General features: G+C 40.2%; 1 protein-coding gene across 1 annotated transcript in view; it reads right to left on the bottom strand.

Annotated features, from left to right (window-relative positions):
- PCNXL2 (pecanex-like 2 (Drosophila)) overlaps positions 1-19,239 on the bottom strand; it is a 491,139-nt gene that overhangs the window by 437,945 nt on the left and 33,955 nt on the right. The window contains exons 4-5 of the mRNA XM_006870571.1: positions 18,407-18,443; positions 7,342-8,619 (exon numbers count right to left, since the gene is read on the bottom strand). Coding sequence (XP_006870633.1) covers positions 7,342-8,619; positions 18,407-18,443 — 1,315 coding nt within the window. The remainder of the gene's footprint in view (positions 1-7,341; positions 8,620-18,406; positions 18,444-19,239) is intronic.

The raw sequence follows: 19,239 nt of genomic DNA, 5'->3' as shown, positions 1-19,239 counted from the left end.
GTAAAGCTGATGATCATGTTTGTTAGCCTTCACTCAATTCACAATAAAAAGTTAATAAATAAATAAATAACGTATGGTGTTGGTAAAGAACACTGAAAGTACCAGAAGAACAAATTAATGTTTTGGAAGAAGTACAGCCAGAATGCTCCTTAGAAAAGAATATGGTATGTTCTTTGGCCATGCTATAAGATGACATGTTCTTTGAACATGCTTCTAGAGTTCTTGGAAAATCACATCGTGCTTGGTAAAGCAGAGGGTCAGCATAATAGAAGAAGACCGTCAATGAGATGGCTTTACACATGGGTTCAAACACAAGAACAATGATAAGGATGGCTCGGGACTGAGCTGTACTTCATTCTGTTGTACATAGAGTTGCTATCAGTTGGAACCCACTCAATGAGACTAAACTCATGGTTGTTGGACCAATCGTGACTCACAGCATCCCTATAAGACAAAGTAGACCAGCTCTGTAAGTTTTCTGAATTTAAATATTTACCAGAGCAGACAGCCTCATTTTCTCCTGTGGAAGAGCTGGTGGGTTTGCACTGTAAAGCTTGCAGTTAGCAGTCTAATTCTTCACCACTTGCCACCAGGACTTCGAATGAAACTAGAAACAAGTGTATTACTGAGAGAACTTACCTGCAGCCATCCAATGATTACAAAGGTATGTTTTACAATGTTTTGTTTAGAATACGCCCATGCATGTAGGAACTGGAACCCTAGTAGCAAGATATGATTATTTATCCTTTGGCCTGATTTTGTACATATTAAAACAACAGCAATGAAGAAAATGACAAGAAAGCCCACTAACAAAATGAAGTCAGCACAGAAAATTGTGTGGAACAAAGAAACCAGCATTATCACCAAAATAACCCCCCAAAACAAAAACCATGCAGAAGCATGACAACAATCAATTCATACCTGTGGATAATGGCATTGAATGCCAATGGATTCATCATACCATTCAAGAGACAGAGTGGCAGAATGGATAAGAAAACAAGATCCATCAATATATGGTCTAAAAAAGATATATCTTGTACATAAAGGCAAAAGTAGACAAAATCAAAAGATGGGAAACACATATCAAGCTAACAGCAACCAAAAATGAGTACAAAACATTCAGCCAAGCAGTAGATAGATGTGTAGGGGGGACAAGAACAATAATGAGGCATACACACCATGGAATGGTTAATTAGTCAAGATAAAAAGGACAGAATTTACATAAGGACAAAATTCAAAAGGGTTGGGAAAAAAAGGAAGAATGGAAACAAGACTCATAGGGAGTAAATGGGATAACTTATATTAATATTGAGAGCCCTGGTGTGGTGCTGTGGGCTAATGCGCCAGACTGCAAAGCCATTTGAACTGCAAGGCCAGTGGTTCAAGCTCACCAGCTGCTCCTTGCAAACCCTATACAGGGTCACTATGGGTTGGAATCGACTCGATGGCACTCAACAACAACAACAAAACATGTTAATATTGAGGGGATTGCAAGCACTTAATCAAAGTGTATGATTGGTTGAATAAAAAACTGTTCTATAAACTTTCACTTGATTCAAAATAAAAAGTTTAAAGAAACAAACAAGAGTAGCTATTTTAACTTCTGATATAATAGATTTCAGACAGAAACCAACATAAGAGACAAAGAAAGACATTATGTTATGATTAAAGGGTCAAGTGAACAAGAGGATTTAATGATTATAAATATCTATGTTCCCAATGAAAGGTCCTGTACAGAAATCAAACTCTAACAGAACTGAAGCAAGAAATTGATAATCCTACAGTAATAGTTGTTGTTGTTGTTTTGTGCCATGGAGTCGGTTCTGACTCATAGCAACCCTGTACAGGGTTTCCGAGACTGCAAATCTTTACGGGAGCAGAAAGCTTCTCATTCTCCCGTGGAACAGCTGGTAGTTTCGAACTGCGGGCCTTGTGGCTCACAGCCCAATTCGTAACCACTATGCTAACAGAGCTCCTTCAGTAGTGGTTATGTGGCGTGGAGTCGGTTCCGACTCATAGAGACCCTGCACAGGGTTTCCGAGGCTGTTAATCTTTACGGGAGCAGAAAGCCTCAGCTTTCTCCCGCAGAGCAGCTGGTAGTTTCGAACTGCTGACCTTGCGGTAATAGTAGGAGATTTTAATATGCCACTTTCAATAAAGGACAGAGGAGAACAAACAAGATGGTGGATTGGGTAGAAGTGCAGTAAGGAGTTTCGTCAGCAACAACACAGAACACAGGACCAAACAGGCTCAGGGGATGGTCCCAGAACTCTGAACCACATATAAAAGAATATTTAGAATGTTGGAAAACTTACAGCTGGGGGAATTTGCAGCAGAAGAAAGAAATCCATTGCTTTCTAATTCAAGACGCTCAGCTGCTCCAGGAGCCACCATCTTGGGTGAGACCAAGCGGGGGAAGGATGGGAGCAGCCACGGACGCCTGACAGAACCGCAGAGATAAAGGTGTGGACACTCTTTTCTTTTTGGTATCTGTTCATTGGTCCCTTGCTGTCTGTGCACTTCCATTCTGGTGACTATAGGGGTGCCTGAGTAGTGGACAACCCAGCCCCACGCTCAGAGGGTTCTACTACGCATGCGCACAGATCTCCTCGAAATTTAAAGAGACAGCTTCCACTTAAAACCAAACAGCCACAGCTGGCCCTGAACTGTTTATAACTAGAAAAAAGGCCTGAACAGGGATTGTGGAGTGGGACAGGCAGACAAAAAAGGAACTAGGCTGAATATTAAATCCTAAATTACATTAAAATGACCAATAGTGAGTGGCATCTTGAAATTTCTCAGGAATAAGAATGAAAAGGGAAGCCCATTTCCTGATCACATCTACCCGGAGGCATTCAGAAAGCATTAAAAAATACCAAAATACACACCCATCTAAGTATTAAGGCCACAGATAACCCCTGAAGATGCCCAAAATCCAGAAGCAGATGACCATATCTGCACATGTCCAGAAACGAGATAAAGTGACTGAGGCAAATGAGCTGGAAGGAGGCCTACACTCTATACTGGAAGATGGACAGGCTTTGGAAATGCCTGAGAAGGAATTCAGGAAAACGATTATAAAATATATCAAAACACTATACAAAAGAGTTGAGAAAAATAAGGAAGAAGTCAGGAAAGTGCTACAGGAACAATCAAATAAGATAGATACAGCATTGGAAACAATTCAAAATCTACAGAAAAATCCAAATGATTAATAATAGAATATCAGAAATGGACAATACACTGAAAGGGCAAAGGAGCAGAATTGAAGAGATAGAAGCCAGAACTAGTGAGCTAGAAGATAAATCTCTCAATAAAGGACAGAACTAGAAAGAACCTCAACAAAGACACAGGAGAACTAAACAACACAATTAACCAACTTGACCTCATAGACTTATACAGAGCACTCCACCCAACAACAGCATAATAGACACATTCTTTTCCAGTGCACATGGAACATTCTCCAGAATAGACCATATGTTAGGTCATAAAGCAAGCCTCCATAAATTTTATAACATCGAAGCACTACAATGCATCTTCTCAGATCACAGTGCTATAAAATTAAAGTTAGAAATTAAGAATAGAAAGATCAAGAAAAAAATTAATTACATGGAATTTTAATAACACCCTGCTTAAAAACCACTGGGTAATAGAAGAAATGAAAAATGGAATTTAAGAAATCCCTTGACTCAAATAGTAAAGAAAACAGAGTATACAAAACCTATGGGACCCAGTAAAAGCAGTGCTCAGGAGGCAATTTATAGCAATAAACATACTTATCCAAAAGGATGAAAGAACCAAAATTAACACTTTAACCCAAAAGAAGCATTCTTTTGGTTACCAAGGGAGGGAAAGAAGGAGGAATAATTCATTGGCTAGACTCCAGGTGTGGATAAGCAGTGGACTGTGAACCACAAATTCAGCAGTTCAAACCCACCAGTTGTTCCTCAAAAACCCTATACAGGGTTGCTACGAATTGGAACCAACTCAATGGCAGTTAAATACAGAGGATTGGTTGTTACATGACGTGGAGTCAGTTCCAACTCATAGCCACCTTTTACAGGGTTTCCAAGGCTGTAAATCTTTACAGGAGCAGAATGCCTCATCTTTCTCCAGCGGCAAAACTGATAGTTTCGAACTGCTGACCCTGAGGTTAGCGCCTGATTCATAACCACTACGCTATCAGAGCAGGCATGTGTTAATCTGTGTGGTGGGGGAGGCAAAATACAAGAGGGAAGAAGGCAAAAGGCGTACACAAGTTAAGGGAAACAGAAGTAAATACTCTCTTATATACAGTCCTTCAATAATGGTGATCTACGGCTCAATATACAGCCTGAATGGGTGTGGGAGAGAGATTGGGATATAAAAATATAAATATAAAAAGGGTTAATAGAAGGTATTTGTGCATGGTGATTTTCCTTTGCTGCAAATATATCCGTGAATGTGATGGAGCATTCAGGGGTAAATATATGAAAACTTGTTAGATATTATCAACATCTTGAGGAAATGAGTTGCTGAGCCTGGGGTCTCAGGACCATGGTTTCAGTGGACACCATGGTCAATTGTCATAACACAGTCCGTAAAGGCAGTGTTCTACATCCTGCTTTATTGAGGAAGTCACTGGGATCATGAGTAGCCATCTAAGGTGCAACTGTTGGTCTCTCCCAGTCTTGGGGAAAGACTGATGAAAAACAAAAACACTTGGAAACAATTAGTCCAGTGGGACTAATGACTTATGGGAACATCAGTCCTCATAATCCTGAACTAGATGATACCTGGCTACCATGACCAACTGCTCTGAAAGGTATCACATTCGAAATTCCTGGAAGGTGTTGAACAAAACTAAAAATCATTAAAAAGACCAGGTTTACTGGTCAGACAAGAGACTGGTGGAACCTCAAGACTATGGCCCTTGGTCATCCTTCAGCTCTGGAACTGAACTCACCCCTGTGACTCAATTTTAAGCCAGGGACAGCAACTCTAGTAAAGTATTCACATCATAAAATGGTCAACCATCTGAGAACAACAGGTAGCATTTACCTAAGGACAAAATTCAGAAGGATTGGGAAAGGAAGGACTAGAAACAGGAAAATAGGGACAGAATGGAATAAGTGATGTCACATTGAGGGAATTATAATCATTGAGGTGAAACACAGTGTATGATTTGTCGAATGTAAAACTGATGATGTGTTCTGGTGGGTTTGAACAGTCAGTCTGACAGTTAGCTATCCAGTGCTCATCCTACAGAGCCACAAGTGCTCCTTCATGTAAAGACGGGCTGGCTAGTGATCCTGTAGTGGGTTTCCGAGCAGCAGTTGGTCAGTTTGAACTGTCTACCTTGCAATTCGCAGTCTGATTCTTATCCTACAGTGCCACACCAAGATTCCATGGGATCATTCTGAGTTGCGAATAGACTTGATGGCACCTAACAACAACAATAATAGGTGTATGCTAATGCAGGATATTATGTTTGGTGAGGTGGAGGGTCAGAGAAAAAGAGGAAAACCCCAGCGAGATGGATTGGCCAAGTGGCAGCATCAATGGGCTCAAGTGTGGCAACAATCGTGAGGTTGGCCCAGGACCGGGCAGTGTTTCATTCTGCTGTGCAGAGGGTCGCTATGAGTATCGATTCAATAACACCTAACAAAAACAACAACAATCCTCCCTTGAAAAGACAACAGGATCCATCAATATGCATGACAATCCTTTTGAAATTGTGCTTTAAAGAAAAATAGACAAAATGAGGGGCAAATTTCTCAGATCCACCAAGGCAAGAAAGCCTCAGCTCCTGGTTGTCCCTAAGAACAGTGGCCAGCACTATATTTCACAGTCAAGAAAAGGAGCTATCTCATGCAACTACAGCTTCCGGCCTTATAGACAAGGTTGCAACACAGATATATGCAGAAATTGTGTATTCAAACATGTCAGAAATGTCACAATTTAGAGATTTTATTTTTTTTAAAAATTCTAGTCAAGTAGCATAAGTTTATCAACAAGAAAAAAGAGGCCCAGAGATATAACGTCACCTAAAAATAATCTTGATGTTCATATAGGCAAAATATTTTAAATCTCAGCTCTGCCCTTACTGGAGTTCCAAACTTGGGAAAGTTAATGAAAATCCCTGGGCCTTATTGTTCTCATTTGTGAAACAGAAATGATAGCAGAGCTCACAGCCTAGTTTAATGAAGCATAAGTGGTATACTATGAGGATAACTGTAGAACTGATCCTTCAGCTTAGGAAACTTTTAACAGTGAAAATCAGGGCTTTGCTTAGGCAAACCACTATCTGGGGGTTACCCCAGCTAATGTATGGAATGGGCTTAGAACAGTGTCTATAAATTAAGAGCTTTACAAGTGTTTGTTAGTAACATGTTTATAACTTTGGAAAATTCAAGAATTCTGTATATAGGACTCTGGGTTAATGCACTGGACTGCAAGGTCAGTTTGAACTTCAAGGTCAGTGGTTCAAGCTCACCAGTCTTTCCATGAAAACACTATACAGGGTCACTCGCTATGAGTTGAAACTGACTTGATGGCATTTAAGAACAATAATTGTATTCAACAGGAGCAGCAGATTCACTTCATATGGTGTAGCATCAGCTTTCCCAGAATGCATCTGTTCTATGAAGGAAGAGATGTTTACAGGGAGTTCTTCTTGTTGCAGTAAAATATAATGGTCTGTTTCCCTGGTAATAAATATCCTTGCATTCTAGGGAAGCAAACTATTCATTACATTGCCTTAAGTTTCCAGGTGTAAAAGTGGAAGACCCCCCAATAAGATGGATTGACATGGTAACAGCAACAATGGGCTCAAACATAACAATAATTGTGCAAATGGCCCAGGACCAGGCAGTGTTTCGTTCTGTTGTACATAGGATCACTGATTTGGAACCAACTCGACTGCACCTAACAACAACAAAGTCTCCTGGCAGAAAAAAATCAAACAAGGCCATTGCCATTGAGCAGATTTGGACTCATGTGTTACCGAGCAGAACTGCCCCAGAGGGACGTCCTGGCTATCATCTTTACAGAGACAAATCACTAGATCTTTCTTCTACATTGCCACTGAATGGGTTCCAACTGCCAACATTCAGGTTTGTAGTCGAGTGCAAGCCATTTGTGCCACCCAGGGACCCTTCCTGGTAGAGTATCCCAATTTTAATGCATGCTCATCAGAAAGCTAAATTTTGGTACGCTCATCAAATTAATTACCAAGTGGAGTGGCAAACAACTGCACAACAGTCATCCTGCAATTTGAAAAATCAAATTATAGAAGGTAAATTAGAAAGAGATTTATTGCCTTCTTTGTGTCAACAGAACAAAACTGAGGTAGAATCGTACCTCCAAGAAGCCGGTTTTCTTTGTTCGGCTCTGCTGAGCCATGGGACTGATTGGCTGCCACTACCTTGGAAGTATTAATTGATTCCAACAGGGAAACAAATTCTAGGAAGTTGGATTCATTTGGTATTTGTCCTTCCTTAGCCTCCAAGTCAGATTTGGAAGTCGGTATTGTTTTCTCTTTATCACTAATAAATTCTGCAGAGTTCTTACTCAAGAAGATGTCGGTTCCACTGTCCATGCTGAGGACCCGGGCATGTCTCTTTTCATGGCTGCTCTTACAAGAAGAAGGGTCAAGGTTAGCCTGTCCATCTGGTCCCCTCTCAGACTCGGAGGCTACATTTTGTATGAGTGGTGAGGTTACTTCACAGTGGTCCCTTGGAGGAAGACTGCAATCTTTTGTGGCATTGCCTGCCTCCCCAGACTCATAGCCAGAGCACTGATTGGAAGACTCCTCTACCATCAGTCTTTCTGGTGTCCCTTCAGGACAAATGGTGACTCCTTCTCCATCTTCAGAAAGCTCAAGGGTGATGACAGGAATTCGTGTCTGCTCGCTGTTTGGAGGACTAGCCACCCTTGAGGTAGCTGGTTCAGCATCTGACTTTGGTCCAGCTCTCTCTGTACCAATCACCTTCAGGTGGAGAGAGCTTTCCAAGTCGGTCACAGAGTTTGGAGTACTGCTCATTGTAATGACAATCTTAATGGGCTCATGCAGGCTCAGCGGGTCCCCAGGTTGGGAAGTGTCAATCAGAGTAACAGCTATATCACTATTGGAGTAAACTTCTTCGTCCAAAGGAGGGTCTACTTGGCAGGAAGTATCCACCAGATCCTCTTCCTGTTTGGTGATGATGGTGTTACACTGTGGGCAGCTGCTGCTCAGGCTGTCCTGAGGAGACTTACTTTGCAACTGTTCCCCGATGGAGCCCTTGAGATGTTGTGTGGGTTCTGGAATCAAGACTGAGTTCTCACTGCCCCAGGGCTGGAAAGACACCTCTGTTTCTAGTAAGTCATACTGAGACAAAGACAAGTGTGGCAAATTCTCCAAGGCATCTTTGTCTTGTAGCCCACCCTCTGATCGGTGGTGGAAAGGGGGATGTACCTTGTTTGCTCTTTCTTTCACTTTATTGTTGAGTGGAGTCTCTGGGGTCACTGGCTTCATTCGTATTGCTGATGTGGCCACGGTTTCTGGCATGGACACTTTAGAAACTGGCAAGTTTTCCATTCTGACACAGGCTGAGGTAGATGACACAGGGGCTCCAGGCTGATCTGACAGAATGATGCCTGAAATGAATGACAAATAACAACTGCATTAGCTCTGGAAATGAATGATTCATGGCCCAAAGCAAGGCCTAATATTAACAAAATTAAAAATAAGGCCAACAAGAAATGTAACTGGAGGTCGATTTTTCAAGTATCATCTCTACTGTGAAGTTGTTCCTGAAATGTTAATATTTAAAGTTCCCTTTGTTGTTGTTGTTGTTGTTAAGTGTCATTGAGTCAGTTCCGATCCATAGCAAGCCTGCATAGGGTTTCCAAGGAGCAGCTGGTGAGCTTGAACCGCTAACCTTGCAGTTCAAATGACTTTGCAGTCCAGTGCATTAACCCACAGCGCCACACCAGGACTGTACTTTCCATAATATTAATGTTTAAATTTTGCTCTTTTGTGGGCTTGGGAGACAGAGTGAGATGGTTCAATGTGAGATGGTTAAATAACATATTTGTGCCTTAAAATAATAAAATGGGAGTCCTGGCGCTCTGGTAGCGTAGTGGTTACGAGTTGGGCTGCCAGCTTCAAGGTCAGCAGTTGGAAACTACCAGAAGTTCTGTGGGAGAAAGATGAGGTATTCTGCTCCCGTAAAGATTTACAGCCTCAGAAACCCTGTGCAGGGTCACTATGAGTCGGAACCGACTCCACGGTACTTAACAACTATCCATAAGGTTGGTGGTTTAAATCCATCCACTGCGCCATAGACAAAAAATGTAGCAGTCAGCTTCCATAAAGATGGCTGTTTTTGTCACATGTTGTCAAGTTGTTCCAACTTGTAGCAACCCCTGTATAGGATTTCCAATGAGCAGCTGGTGAGTTTGAATGGGTAACCTTGCAGTTAGCAGTCCAGTACTTATCCTACAGTGTCACACCAGGACTCCATTGGAAGCGGGAAGTTCTACTATCCTATAACGTCACTATAAGTCAGAACCGATGACAACACTGGGTTTGGGTTTAGTTCTAGTCAGAAAGGTTCTAGCTTGACTAGCTATTAGCTATGTCACCTAGGTTTCCACCCTAGTCACCATGCGTCTTTTTCATGTCTTACACTCTTTGGTGTCTCATAAAAATATATTAAAATGCAAAAAAAGCATGTGCTAGTCCATTGCTTTTTGTAATTATCAGCCAACTTCATTGCCAAATGGCATCTACCAATTTTATGTAAGTAGGAACACTGAAACTTAAAGAAAAGTTTGAACAGTGCATCACCATGTTTATAAAAACAAATGGAACAGTATCTAAATTTTAATATCTATAATATTTGGTGTGACATAAATATTATATTTTCTTGTTTTCAGTAAATAAACTGCATCAACTCTATTTCAATGGTAAATACTTTAAATAGAATGCTGGGACATTATATTTGAAAAGAAACTAAAATTAATATTCTTACTGTAGTCAATACATTACACTTTCTTTTTAGTTAGGGAAAAATAGAATAAGCCATGATGAACTATGTGTTCTCTTATCTAAGTTTTCCCAAAATAATTTACACAACTATAATCAAGAAAAATTTTTATCTGTCTTCTACATCTGGAGGTATTTGATCAAGAGCTAAATAAATATATAAAAGTTTTACCTGTTAATTAAAATTCTGGGAGAAAGTAGGGATAGATGCTATAATAATTGTTGTTATTGTTAAGTGTCATTGAATCAGTTCCGACTCACAGCAACCACGTATAGAGTTTCCGAAGAGTGGCCTATGGATTTGAAGCACAGACCCTGTGGTTAGCAGTCTGGTGCTTTTCCTGTAACTCCACACCAAGACTCCGTATTTCCATTATTTATTGACTCACGTCTAAATCCCAGGGATGTCATATAAATTATAATGAAATAGTCAATTGTGATCGTTACAGTTTGGGGTCAACTTGTCTTGGCCAGGATTTTCAGTCTTTTGTCAAATAAGATAATGATGAAATCTAATATGATGCTATCATCCTCATTATTAGCTATCATGTGATCATCTCTGATCAGATATAATTATCCTATGTGCTATAAATCATCAGTTCTATGATGTCAATGAGGCCAGGTGCAATCTACAGGATTAGGTTGTATCTTGAGTCAATCTCTTTTGAGATATAAAAGGAGAGTAGACTGAGGAGAGTTCAGAGGGACCTAGTACCACCATGAAAGAAGAGCCAGGAATGGAAGATATCCTTTAGATCTGGGGACTCTACACTGTGAAGTTCCTAGATCCAGAGGTTAACCCTGCTAACCACTGATGCCAAGAAGCATGGAATCCTCCAAGGAGTCCTAGACGTACAGATGCTGAAAGGAGACAAGGACCTTTCCCTAGAGTCAACAAAGAGAAAGCCTTGCTGTAAAACCAGCACTCTGAATTTGGACTTCTAGACTCCTAAATTGTAAGAGAATATTTCTATTTGTTGTGATGTGCTGTAGAGTCAGTTTCTACTATTATAGCAGCACTCAATAACTAAGACACCAATTATGTAATTGTGGTGTAATGTCACCTCCCATAGAATTTAATATTTTGAGGGCAGGAATGAAGGCTCTAGTCTTTTATCTTCATCAGAAAGTCCTTCAAGTTCTCTTCACTTTCAGCAAGCAAGATTGTGTCATGTGCATATCACAGTGAAAAAAAATGGGTCTTTATCCAATCCTGTTGCCACATTCTTATTCCAGCTTCCCTAATTATTTGCTCAGCATACAGATTGAATACATATAGTGAAAGGATCCAACCCTGGTGCATACATTCCTGATTTTAAACCAGGCAGTATTCCCTTGTTCTGTCTGAACAACTGCCTATTGATCTATATATAGGTTCCACAGGAGCACAATGAACTGTTCTGTCTTTGAGTCTGTTCAGACTAATAGCAACCCTATATGACAGAGCAAAAAAGCCCATTAAGTTTTGCTAGTCTGTGATGGTGGAACAATGGGTTAAGTATTGGACTACTAACTCAAATGGCTGCAGTTTGAACCCACCCCTACTTAAAAGGAGAAACAGCAGGCAGTCTGCTTCCATGGTGACTTAGGGTCTCAGAAACTCTCGAGCAGTTCTGTTCTATCTTACAGAGTTGTTATGAGCTGCAATGGACACAACTGCAGTGAAAATCTTCATGGGAACAGTTTGCCATGTCTTTGCTCTTATAGAGTGGATGCAGCATTTGAACTGCTGACTTTTTACTCGTAGTTGCGTGTTACTACTGTTGCCATGGTGCCATCAGGGGTCCTTCATAAGCCTTTAGGGAATTAGCAATCAAAACAACAATGAAATACCATTATGCACACACACACACACACACATATACACACTACCATCAAGTCAATTCCAACTCGTAGCCACTCTACATAGGGTTCCTGAAGTGTAAATCTTTACAGGGGCAGAAAGCATCCTCTTCCTCCTGTGGAATGGCTTGTGGGTTTGTGCTAGCAGTCCAGTGGTTATCATACAGCATCACAATAACTAAAATTCAAAGCACTAACAATACCAAATGTGAAAAGGGTGCAGAGAACAGAACTCTCCTTGCTGGTGAAAATGCAAAAAGGTAGAGTCACTTTGCAAGAGATCCTCAAAGTTTATTACAAAGGTAAACACATGCTTACCATATGATACAGCAAGTGTGCTCCTAATATTAACCGAAATGGGTTCAAAACTATATGTCCATATAAAAAACTACACATAAATGTTTGTTGTTGTTGTTGTTGTTGTTGTTAAATGCCGTCGGGTCGGTTCCGACCCATAGCAACCCTGTACAGGATTTCCGAGGGTGTAAATCTTTACGGGAGTAGAAAGCCTCATCTTTCTCCCGCGGAGCGGCTGGTAGTTTCGAACCGCTGACCTTAAGGTTCGCAGCCCGATTCGTAACCACTACGCTACCAGAGCTCCTTACACATAAATGTTTATAGCAGCTTTATTCATGATTTCCAAAACAATGAAGCAGCAAAGATGCCTTCATCCACTATGCTACCAGAGCACCTTCACACCAGGATTAGGGAGATACAAATAAAAGCTACAGTGAGATACCACCTTGTCCTTATTAGAATGAGAATGATAAAGAAGAAAGAAAACCAGACTTTTGGTGAGTTTATGAAAAAAAACCCCAGAAACCCTCATTCATTGTTGAATGGGAGGTCAAATGGTCCAGCCCCTGTGAAAACCATTTGGCAGTTCCTCAAGTTATACATAGACCTACCATATGATCTAGTAATCCCAATTCTAGGTAGATAACCTGAAGAAGGGGTCGTAGGAACACGTATAGAACCTGTACAACAATGTTGACTGCAACACTTTTCACAATAGCCAAAAGGTGGAAACAACCAAAGTGTCTACCAACAGATGAATGGATAAATACAATGAGGTATGTATACACATACAAATCAATTGTGCTCCACCAAAAAGAACAAATATTGTACTATGATCTCACTTATATGAAATAAGCTAATATATAGAAACCAAATATTATAAATGGTTACCAAGGTCAGGAGGGAAGGGGAAAGCTTGAGATCTTGCTTTAGGGGGCACTGAGTTTATGTAAATGGTGGTGGAATAATTTGGTGGAATAAAGATAGCAAAAATGGTTGCAGAACTTAAAGATTATAATCACTGTCACTGAAATGTTGTTGTCAAGTGCGTAAAATTGGTACCGATTCATAGCAACCCTGTATAGGATTTCCAAGGAGTGGCTAGTGAGCTTGAACCACTGACCTTGTGGTTCAAAGCTACCCTGCAGTCCAGTACATTAACCCACAGAGTCACACTAGGACTCAGCCACTGACATACATACACAGACTTTGAGAGGACACAGAGACTCCTGGGATGGCACCATAGGATCAGCACAGGACTGTGAACCACTGGGTCGGCAGCAGTTCAAGCTCACCTGCTGCTTCTCATAAACCCTACACAGGATTGCTATGAGTCAGAACCTACTAGACAGCATTTAAGATCAACAACAATGTATTTTTACCCCAATAAAATTCAAGAAGCGTAAAGTCCGTATGATTCCAACTATATTCTATTCTGGGGGGGAAAAAATTAAACTATGAAAATGGTAGAAAAGAACAGTGGTTGCCATGGGTTGGTCAGGAGAGGGAGGAAAGATTTAGTTTTAGGGTAGCCAAACTATTATTTAGAATACTGTAAAAGTAGATACATGACATCAAGAATTTGTTAAAATCATAGGGCTATCCAACACAAAGAGTAAACCCTACTGTAGACTGTGGACTTAGTAAATAATGGCGTATGGGTATTGGTTCTTCTGTTATAACACTTGTACCATAGGATTGCAAGATGTTAATAATAGAACCATATGCGCTAAGGAGAGGAAGGTAAATGCAAACTCTACACTTTCTGCTGATTTTTTTCCCTGTAAACTTAAAACTCCTCTGAAAAACAAAGTCTGTTTATAAAAAGAAAAAACAAAGATCAGTCCTCTCAACTTTTTTACCCTCGGTTTGCTTTACATAGTTTCCTATTTTCAGGAACCATCTTGAGAATAATGGCTAATTTAAGTTTCCTTGAGTTTCCATTTTCTACTGCAATGCTTTGGACAAAGCATTTTTTTTTAAACGTGGTGATTTGGTTTGACAATCAGAAATTCTCCCAAATAGTTTGTTAGTAGCTTCAATGTTTTATTTAAAAATGAAACAGTTGCTGTTAAGTCCATTTCAACTCATGGTCATCCTGTGTGGGACAGAATACAACTCTCCTCTCCAGGGTGCATTACCAGACCTGTCTTCCAAGGCACATCTTGGTTGGTTCCAACAAGAACCTTTCAGTTAGTAAAGCACTGAATTATTTGAAATACCTAGGGGTCCTCAGTGTTTCATAGGTAGGCTGTAAGAACAATTTTGATAATTAGATGCTAACTCCCATTGTACTTCCAATGTAACATTTGAGGGGCAATACACTGGACTGTAAAGTTGGTTTGAGCTGCAAGGTCGGTAGTTCCAGCTCACCAGCCATTCCTCGGAAACCCTATATAGGGTCGCTATGGGCCAGAACCAACTCTACGGCACTTAATGAGCAATAATAAATAATAAAGAATAAAATAATAATAAAGAATAAAAGCAGACAGAGGGAGAGTTTGATTTTTGCTGCGACAGCATAGATGCATTAAGTAAACTGCTGAGTTGCATTTGGCTCTGTGACTTAATCAATTGTCTCACTGCTGAGAACCGAAACAAAGATTCTAGTGGGAAGAGCAACTTGAGTAAACAGAAGATGCACTCTAATGTTAAAATCTAGGTTCTTAACTGTGTACTACATACAAAGCATAAAAAGTTTGGCTATGCTTTAATTTCTGACTAAGCTTTATCACCATGAGAGATTACCATGCACACATGACAAAACCTGATTCCTGAGCAAGTATCTACATTCATCTGTTCATGCCCGTATGCATTCAGTTCTTTATTCAACCATCATTCAATAAATGGGTATTGAGTGACTACTACGTACTAGGTGTTTGCAGTTGGGGCAAACAAGTTGTACAGGGAAAGTTACCCTCCACTGAGATGTTACGCTTCTGTGGAAAAAAGATGACTACATTTGAATTTTGTGCAACAATATGTGTGTTCATGATTGTAATTCAAGAAAATGTGACAGGTAGTGTCTGGGTGGCTGCTGTAAGGAAAGTGAATTAAATGTGACTGAAAAATATAAAATCATATTAGCCCACCACTCATCTGTCAATCCGTTGTACTATGGTGGCTTGTCTGTCACTGGATGCTGTGCCACTAGTATTTTACATGCGAGCATGAACACCCAGCAGAGAGCTATCAGACTATGTAAGACAGACTAGGAAGAAGGGGAGACAGATCACTTCTGAGAGGCTAGCCACTAAAACCTCATAGATAACATTGTCTTATAGAGTCCAAAGAGGAGTCCCTCGGGTTTGAAGACACTTAAATTATGACTAGAAAAGAGCTGCCTCCTCAAAGAGCTGACCTTCATAATATGGACGGTGCCAAACTTCAAAGGCCTTAATTTACTCTGGGGTACAACTCAAAATGAGAAGAAACAGTTGCAAACATTCCATTAATAATCAAAATGTGGAATGTGCAGAGATTGCTGTTGTTAGGTACCATCGAGTCGTTACCAACTCATAGCGACAATAGCACAATAGCACAATAGAATGAAACACTGCTGGGTCCTGGGCTAATCTCACGATTGCAATGCGTGAGCCCATTGATTTTGCCAATCCATCTTGCTAGGGGTCTTCCTCTTTTTCTCTGACCCTCCACCTTACCAAACATGATATCCTTCTCCAGCGACTGGTCCCTCCTAACAATATGTCCAAAGTATGAGAGATGAACTTTAGGCATCCTGGCCTCCAAGGAACACTCTGGCTACACTTCTTCCAACACAGATCTGTTCGTTCTTTTGGCAGTCCATGGCACTTTCAATATTTGCCTCCAACACCATAACTCAAATGCATCAATTTTTCTACGATCTTCCTTATTCACTGTCCAGCTTTCACATGCATGTGAGGTTATTTAAAATACAAATGCAAAGATTAAATGTATGAAAATTGGAAGTCATCAAAAATGCAACAGAACACCAAAAAATCAATATCCTAGGCATCAGTGAGCTGAAATGGACCATTTTGAAATTGGCCATTTTGCATTAGACAATGGTGTGTTTACTATGGCGGGAATGACAAACTAAAGAGAAATGGTGTAACACTCATTGTCACAAAGCCTTGTCAACATCTATCTTGAATTATATTACAATGCTATTGTAACAGAATAATATCCATGCTCCTACAAGGAAAACCAGTTAATATGACTATTATTCAAATTTACACACCAACCACTAAAGCCAGCGAAAAAGAAACTGAAGAATTCAACCAACTTCTTCAGTCAGAAATTGATGAAACATGTAATCAGTATGTATTGACAATTAATGGTGATTGGAATGTGAAAATTGGAAACAAAGAGAAAGGATTAGTAGTTAGAAAATATGGCCTTGGTGATATAAATGATGTTGGAGATCACATGATAGAATTTTATAAGACCAACACTCATTGCAAATACCTTTTTTAACAACGTAAACAATATACATGTGGACGTCACCAGGTGTAACACACAGGAATCAAATCAACTACATCTGTGGACAATGATGGTGGAGAAGCTCAGTAGCATCAGCCAAAACAAGGCCAGGCACCAACTGTGGAACAGACCATCAAATGCTCATATCCAAGTTCAGGTTGATGCTGAAACTATCTCAAGAACAGATTTGACGTGTAAAATATTCATATATAAAATACTTCTACAACTTGAAAAAAAAAGACAGTCCAATTTAAAAGTAGACAAAAGAATTGAACAGACATTGATCAAAGAGGACATTCAAATGGACCTAAGTACATGAAAGATGTTCAAAGTCCTTAGCAACTGGTGGTGTTGCTGGTGGTTGGGTACATCAGGTCAGCTGTGACTCTTGCGTTGCTGTATAGGGTTTCTGAGCCTGTAAATCTTTCTGGGAACAGACAGCCTCCTCTTTCATCTTTCTCCCCTGGAGCAACTGGTAGATTCCAACTGCAGACCTTTAGGTTAGCAACCCAATGTGTAACCCACTACACCACCAGGTTCCTTCATTAGCCGTTTGTGGTGGTGGTAGTGTGCCGTGGAGTCAGTTCTGACTCACAACGACCCTGAATAGGGTTTCCAAAGCAGCAAATCTTTACAGGAACAGAAAGCCTCATCTTTCTCTCATGGAACTACTGGTAGTTTCAAACTGCTCACCTTGAGATTAGCAGCCCCACTCACAACCGCTACATTACTTGAGATCCTTTCATGAGCCATTTAGGAGATGAAAATCAGAACCACAATTAGATACCATGTCACTGAATTAAAATGGCAATGATCAAAAATCAGAAAGCAGTAAGTGCTGCAGATGTTGTTGGTTGTAAAGTGGTACAGCCACTGTGGAAGTCTGGCGGTCCGTAAGCAGTTGAACATAGAACTATCATATGACTCAGCAATCATAACTGTGTGTGTTCACCCAGATGATGTGAATGACAAAGAGAAACCTGTCACCAATGCCCACTGCAGCATGGTGCACAACATCCCAAATATGGGAACCACTGAAATATTCAACAACAGATGAACAGGCAAAAAAAAGTGGCATCAAAAGATAATGCAATATTACTCATCCACAGAGAAATACAAAGTTTTCTTACAAGCTAGAACCTGGATGAATCTTGAAGAGATAATGCTAAATGAAATGTCAGTAACGAAAGGACAAATACTTTATGATCTCACTTATATGAAATTAAACAAATATATAGAAATCAAAAATGGTGCATGGTTAGCAGGGGTAAGAGAAAGGGGAAAACAAAAAGTTACTGTTTAGTGTACAGAGTTTATGTTAACGGGGGTGAAATAACTGGGGAAAGGATGGGTGCACAGCTCGAAGACTGTGATTAATGTCACTGAATTATACATGTTGTTGTTGTTGTGATGTGCTGTGGAGTCAGTTTCAACTCAGAGCGACCCTGCATAGTGTTTCCGAGGCTGTAAATCTTTACAGGAGCAGAAAGCCTCACCTTTATCCCATGGAACAGCTGGTAGTTTCAAACTGCTGACCTTGTGGCTCACAGCCCAATTCGTAACCACTATGCTACCAGAGCTCCTTGAATTATACAGATAGAAATTGTTAAATTGGCATATGCTTTGTTGTTTATATATATATTTACCATACACACCCAAATACATAACTGTATAGTCTCATAGTTCTCGTTTTCAACTAGTTCATGATATACTGCTTTTTAAAATAATCTTTTCATTGGTCTAAGAATAATGTTATGATCAAATATTAAATGAAGATAGTAAGCACTCTACCTTTGAGGTCTTGCACTGTTTCCTGTGCTGGCAATTCCTAAATAAATGAAACAATCAATCAATGCATGACTCAGCTCACTGTCCATTCACAGTCAGCCAGCAGAGTGATCACTGTCACTAGCTGCTGTTTTCTCTAAAAGACATGCAAGGAAGAGACAACAGAATGCCCGTTCTCCTTATGCTTTTAATAAAATGGGTAACAACAAAATATATACATATGTACACACACACACACACATATATGTGTGTAACATCCAACCAAGTAAGTATAGACATCCAACCAAAAGGACAAGAGGACTCTACTGGTATTAAGGGGTTAAGGGCTAAAAGAGATAGAGGCAAATGTACACAACCTCAGTACAGCAGGGTTGTGTGGGTAGAAACATGGACAGAGATACAGGTTGAATGGGTATGGGTATAACCACAAATATATAAGTGTTTGAAAGAGGATATTTGGACATTGATACATTGTGTTCTGCAAACACAACTATGAATATGGTGGAGCATAGAGTGGACAAAATGATGACAACTTCGATATTATCAAACATCTTAAGGCAAGGAGTTGCTGGGCCTGAGGCCTCAGGACCATAGTCTCAGGGGACGCCATGGTCAACTGGCAAAACACAATCCACAAAGACAATGTTCTACATCCCACTTTGGTCAGTAGCATCTGGGATTTTCAAAGCTCATGAGCGGCCATCTAAGGTGCATCTATTGGTCTCTCCATGTGTAGAAGAGAGAAGAGTAATGAAATTGGACTAATGGAACATGTGATTATCAGTCTCCATGACTCTGAGACCAGAAGAAATTTGTTGTTGTTGTTAGGTGCCATC

Source organism: Chrysochloris asiatica, unplaced genomic scaffold (genome assembly GCF_000296735.1).
Source record: "Chrysochloris asiatica unplaced genomic scaffold, ChrAsi1.0 scaffold00144, whole genome shotgun sequence".
Classification (NCBI taxonomy): Eukaryota; Metazoa; Chordata; class Mammalia; order Afrosoricida; family Chrysochloridae; genus Chrysochloris; species Chrysochloris asiatica.
This window is presented reverse-complemented; position numbering and strand designations above follow the sequence as displayed.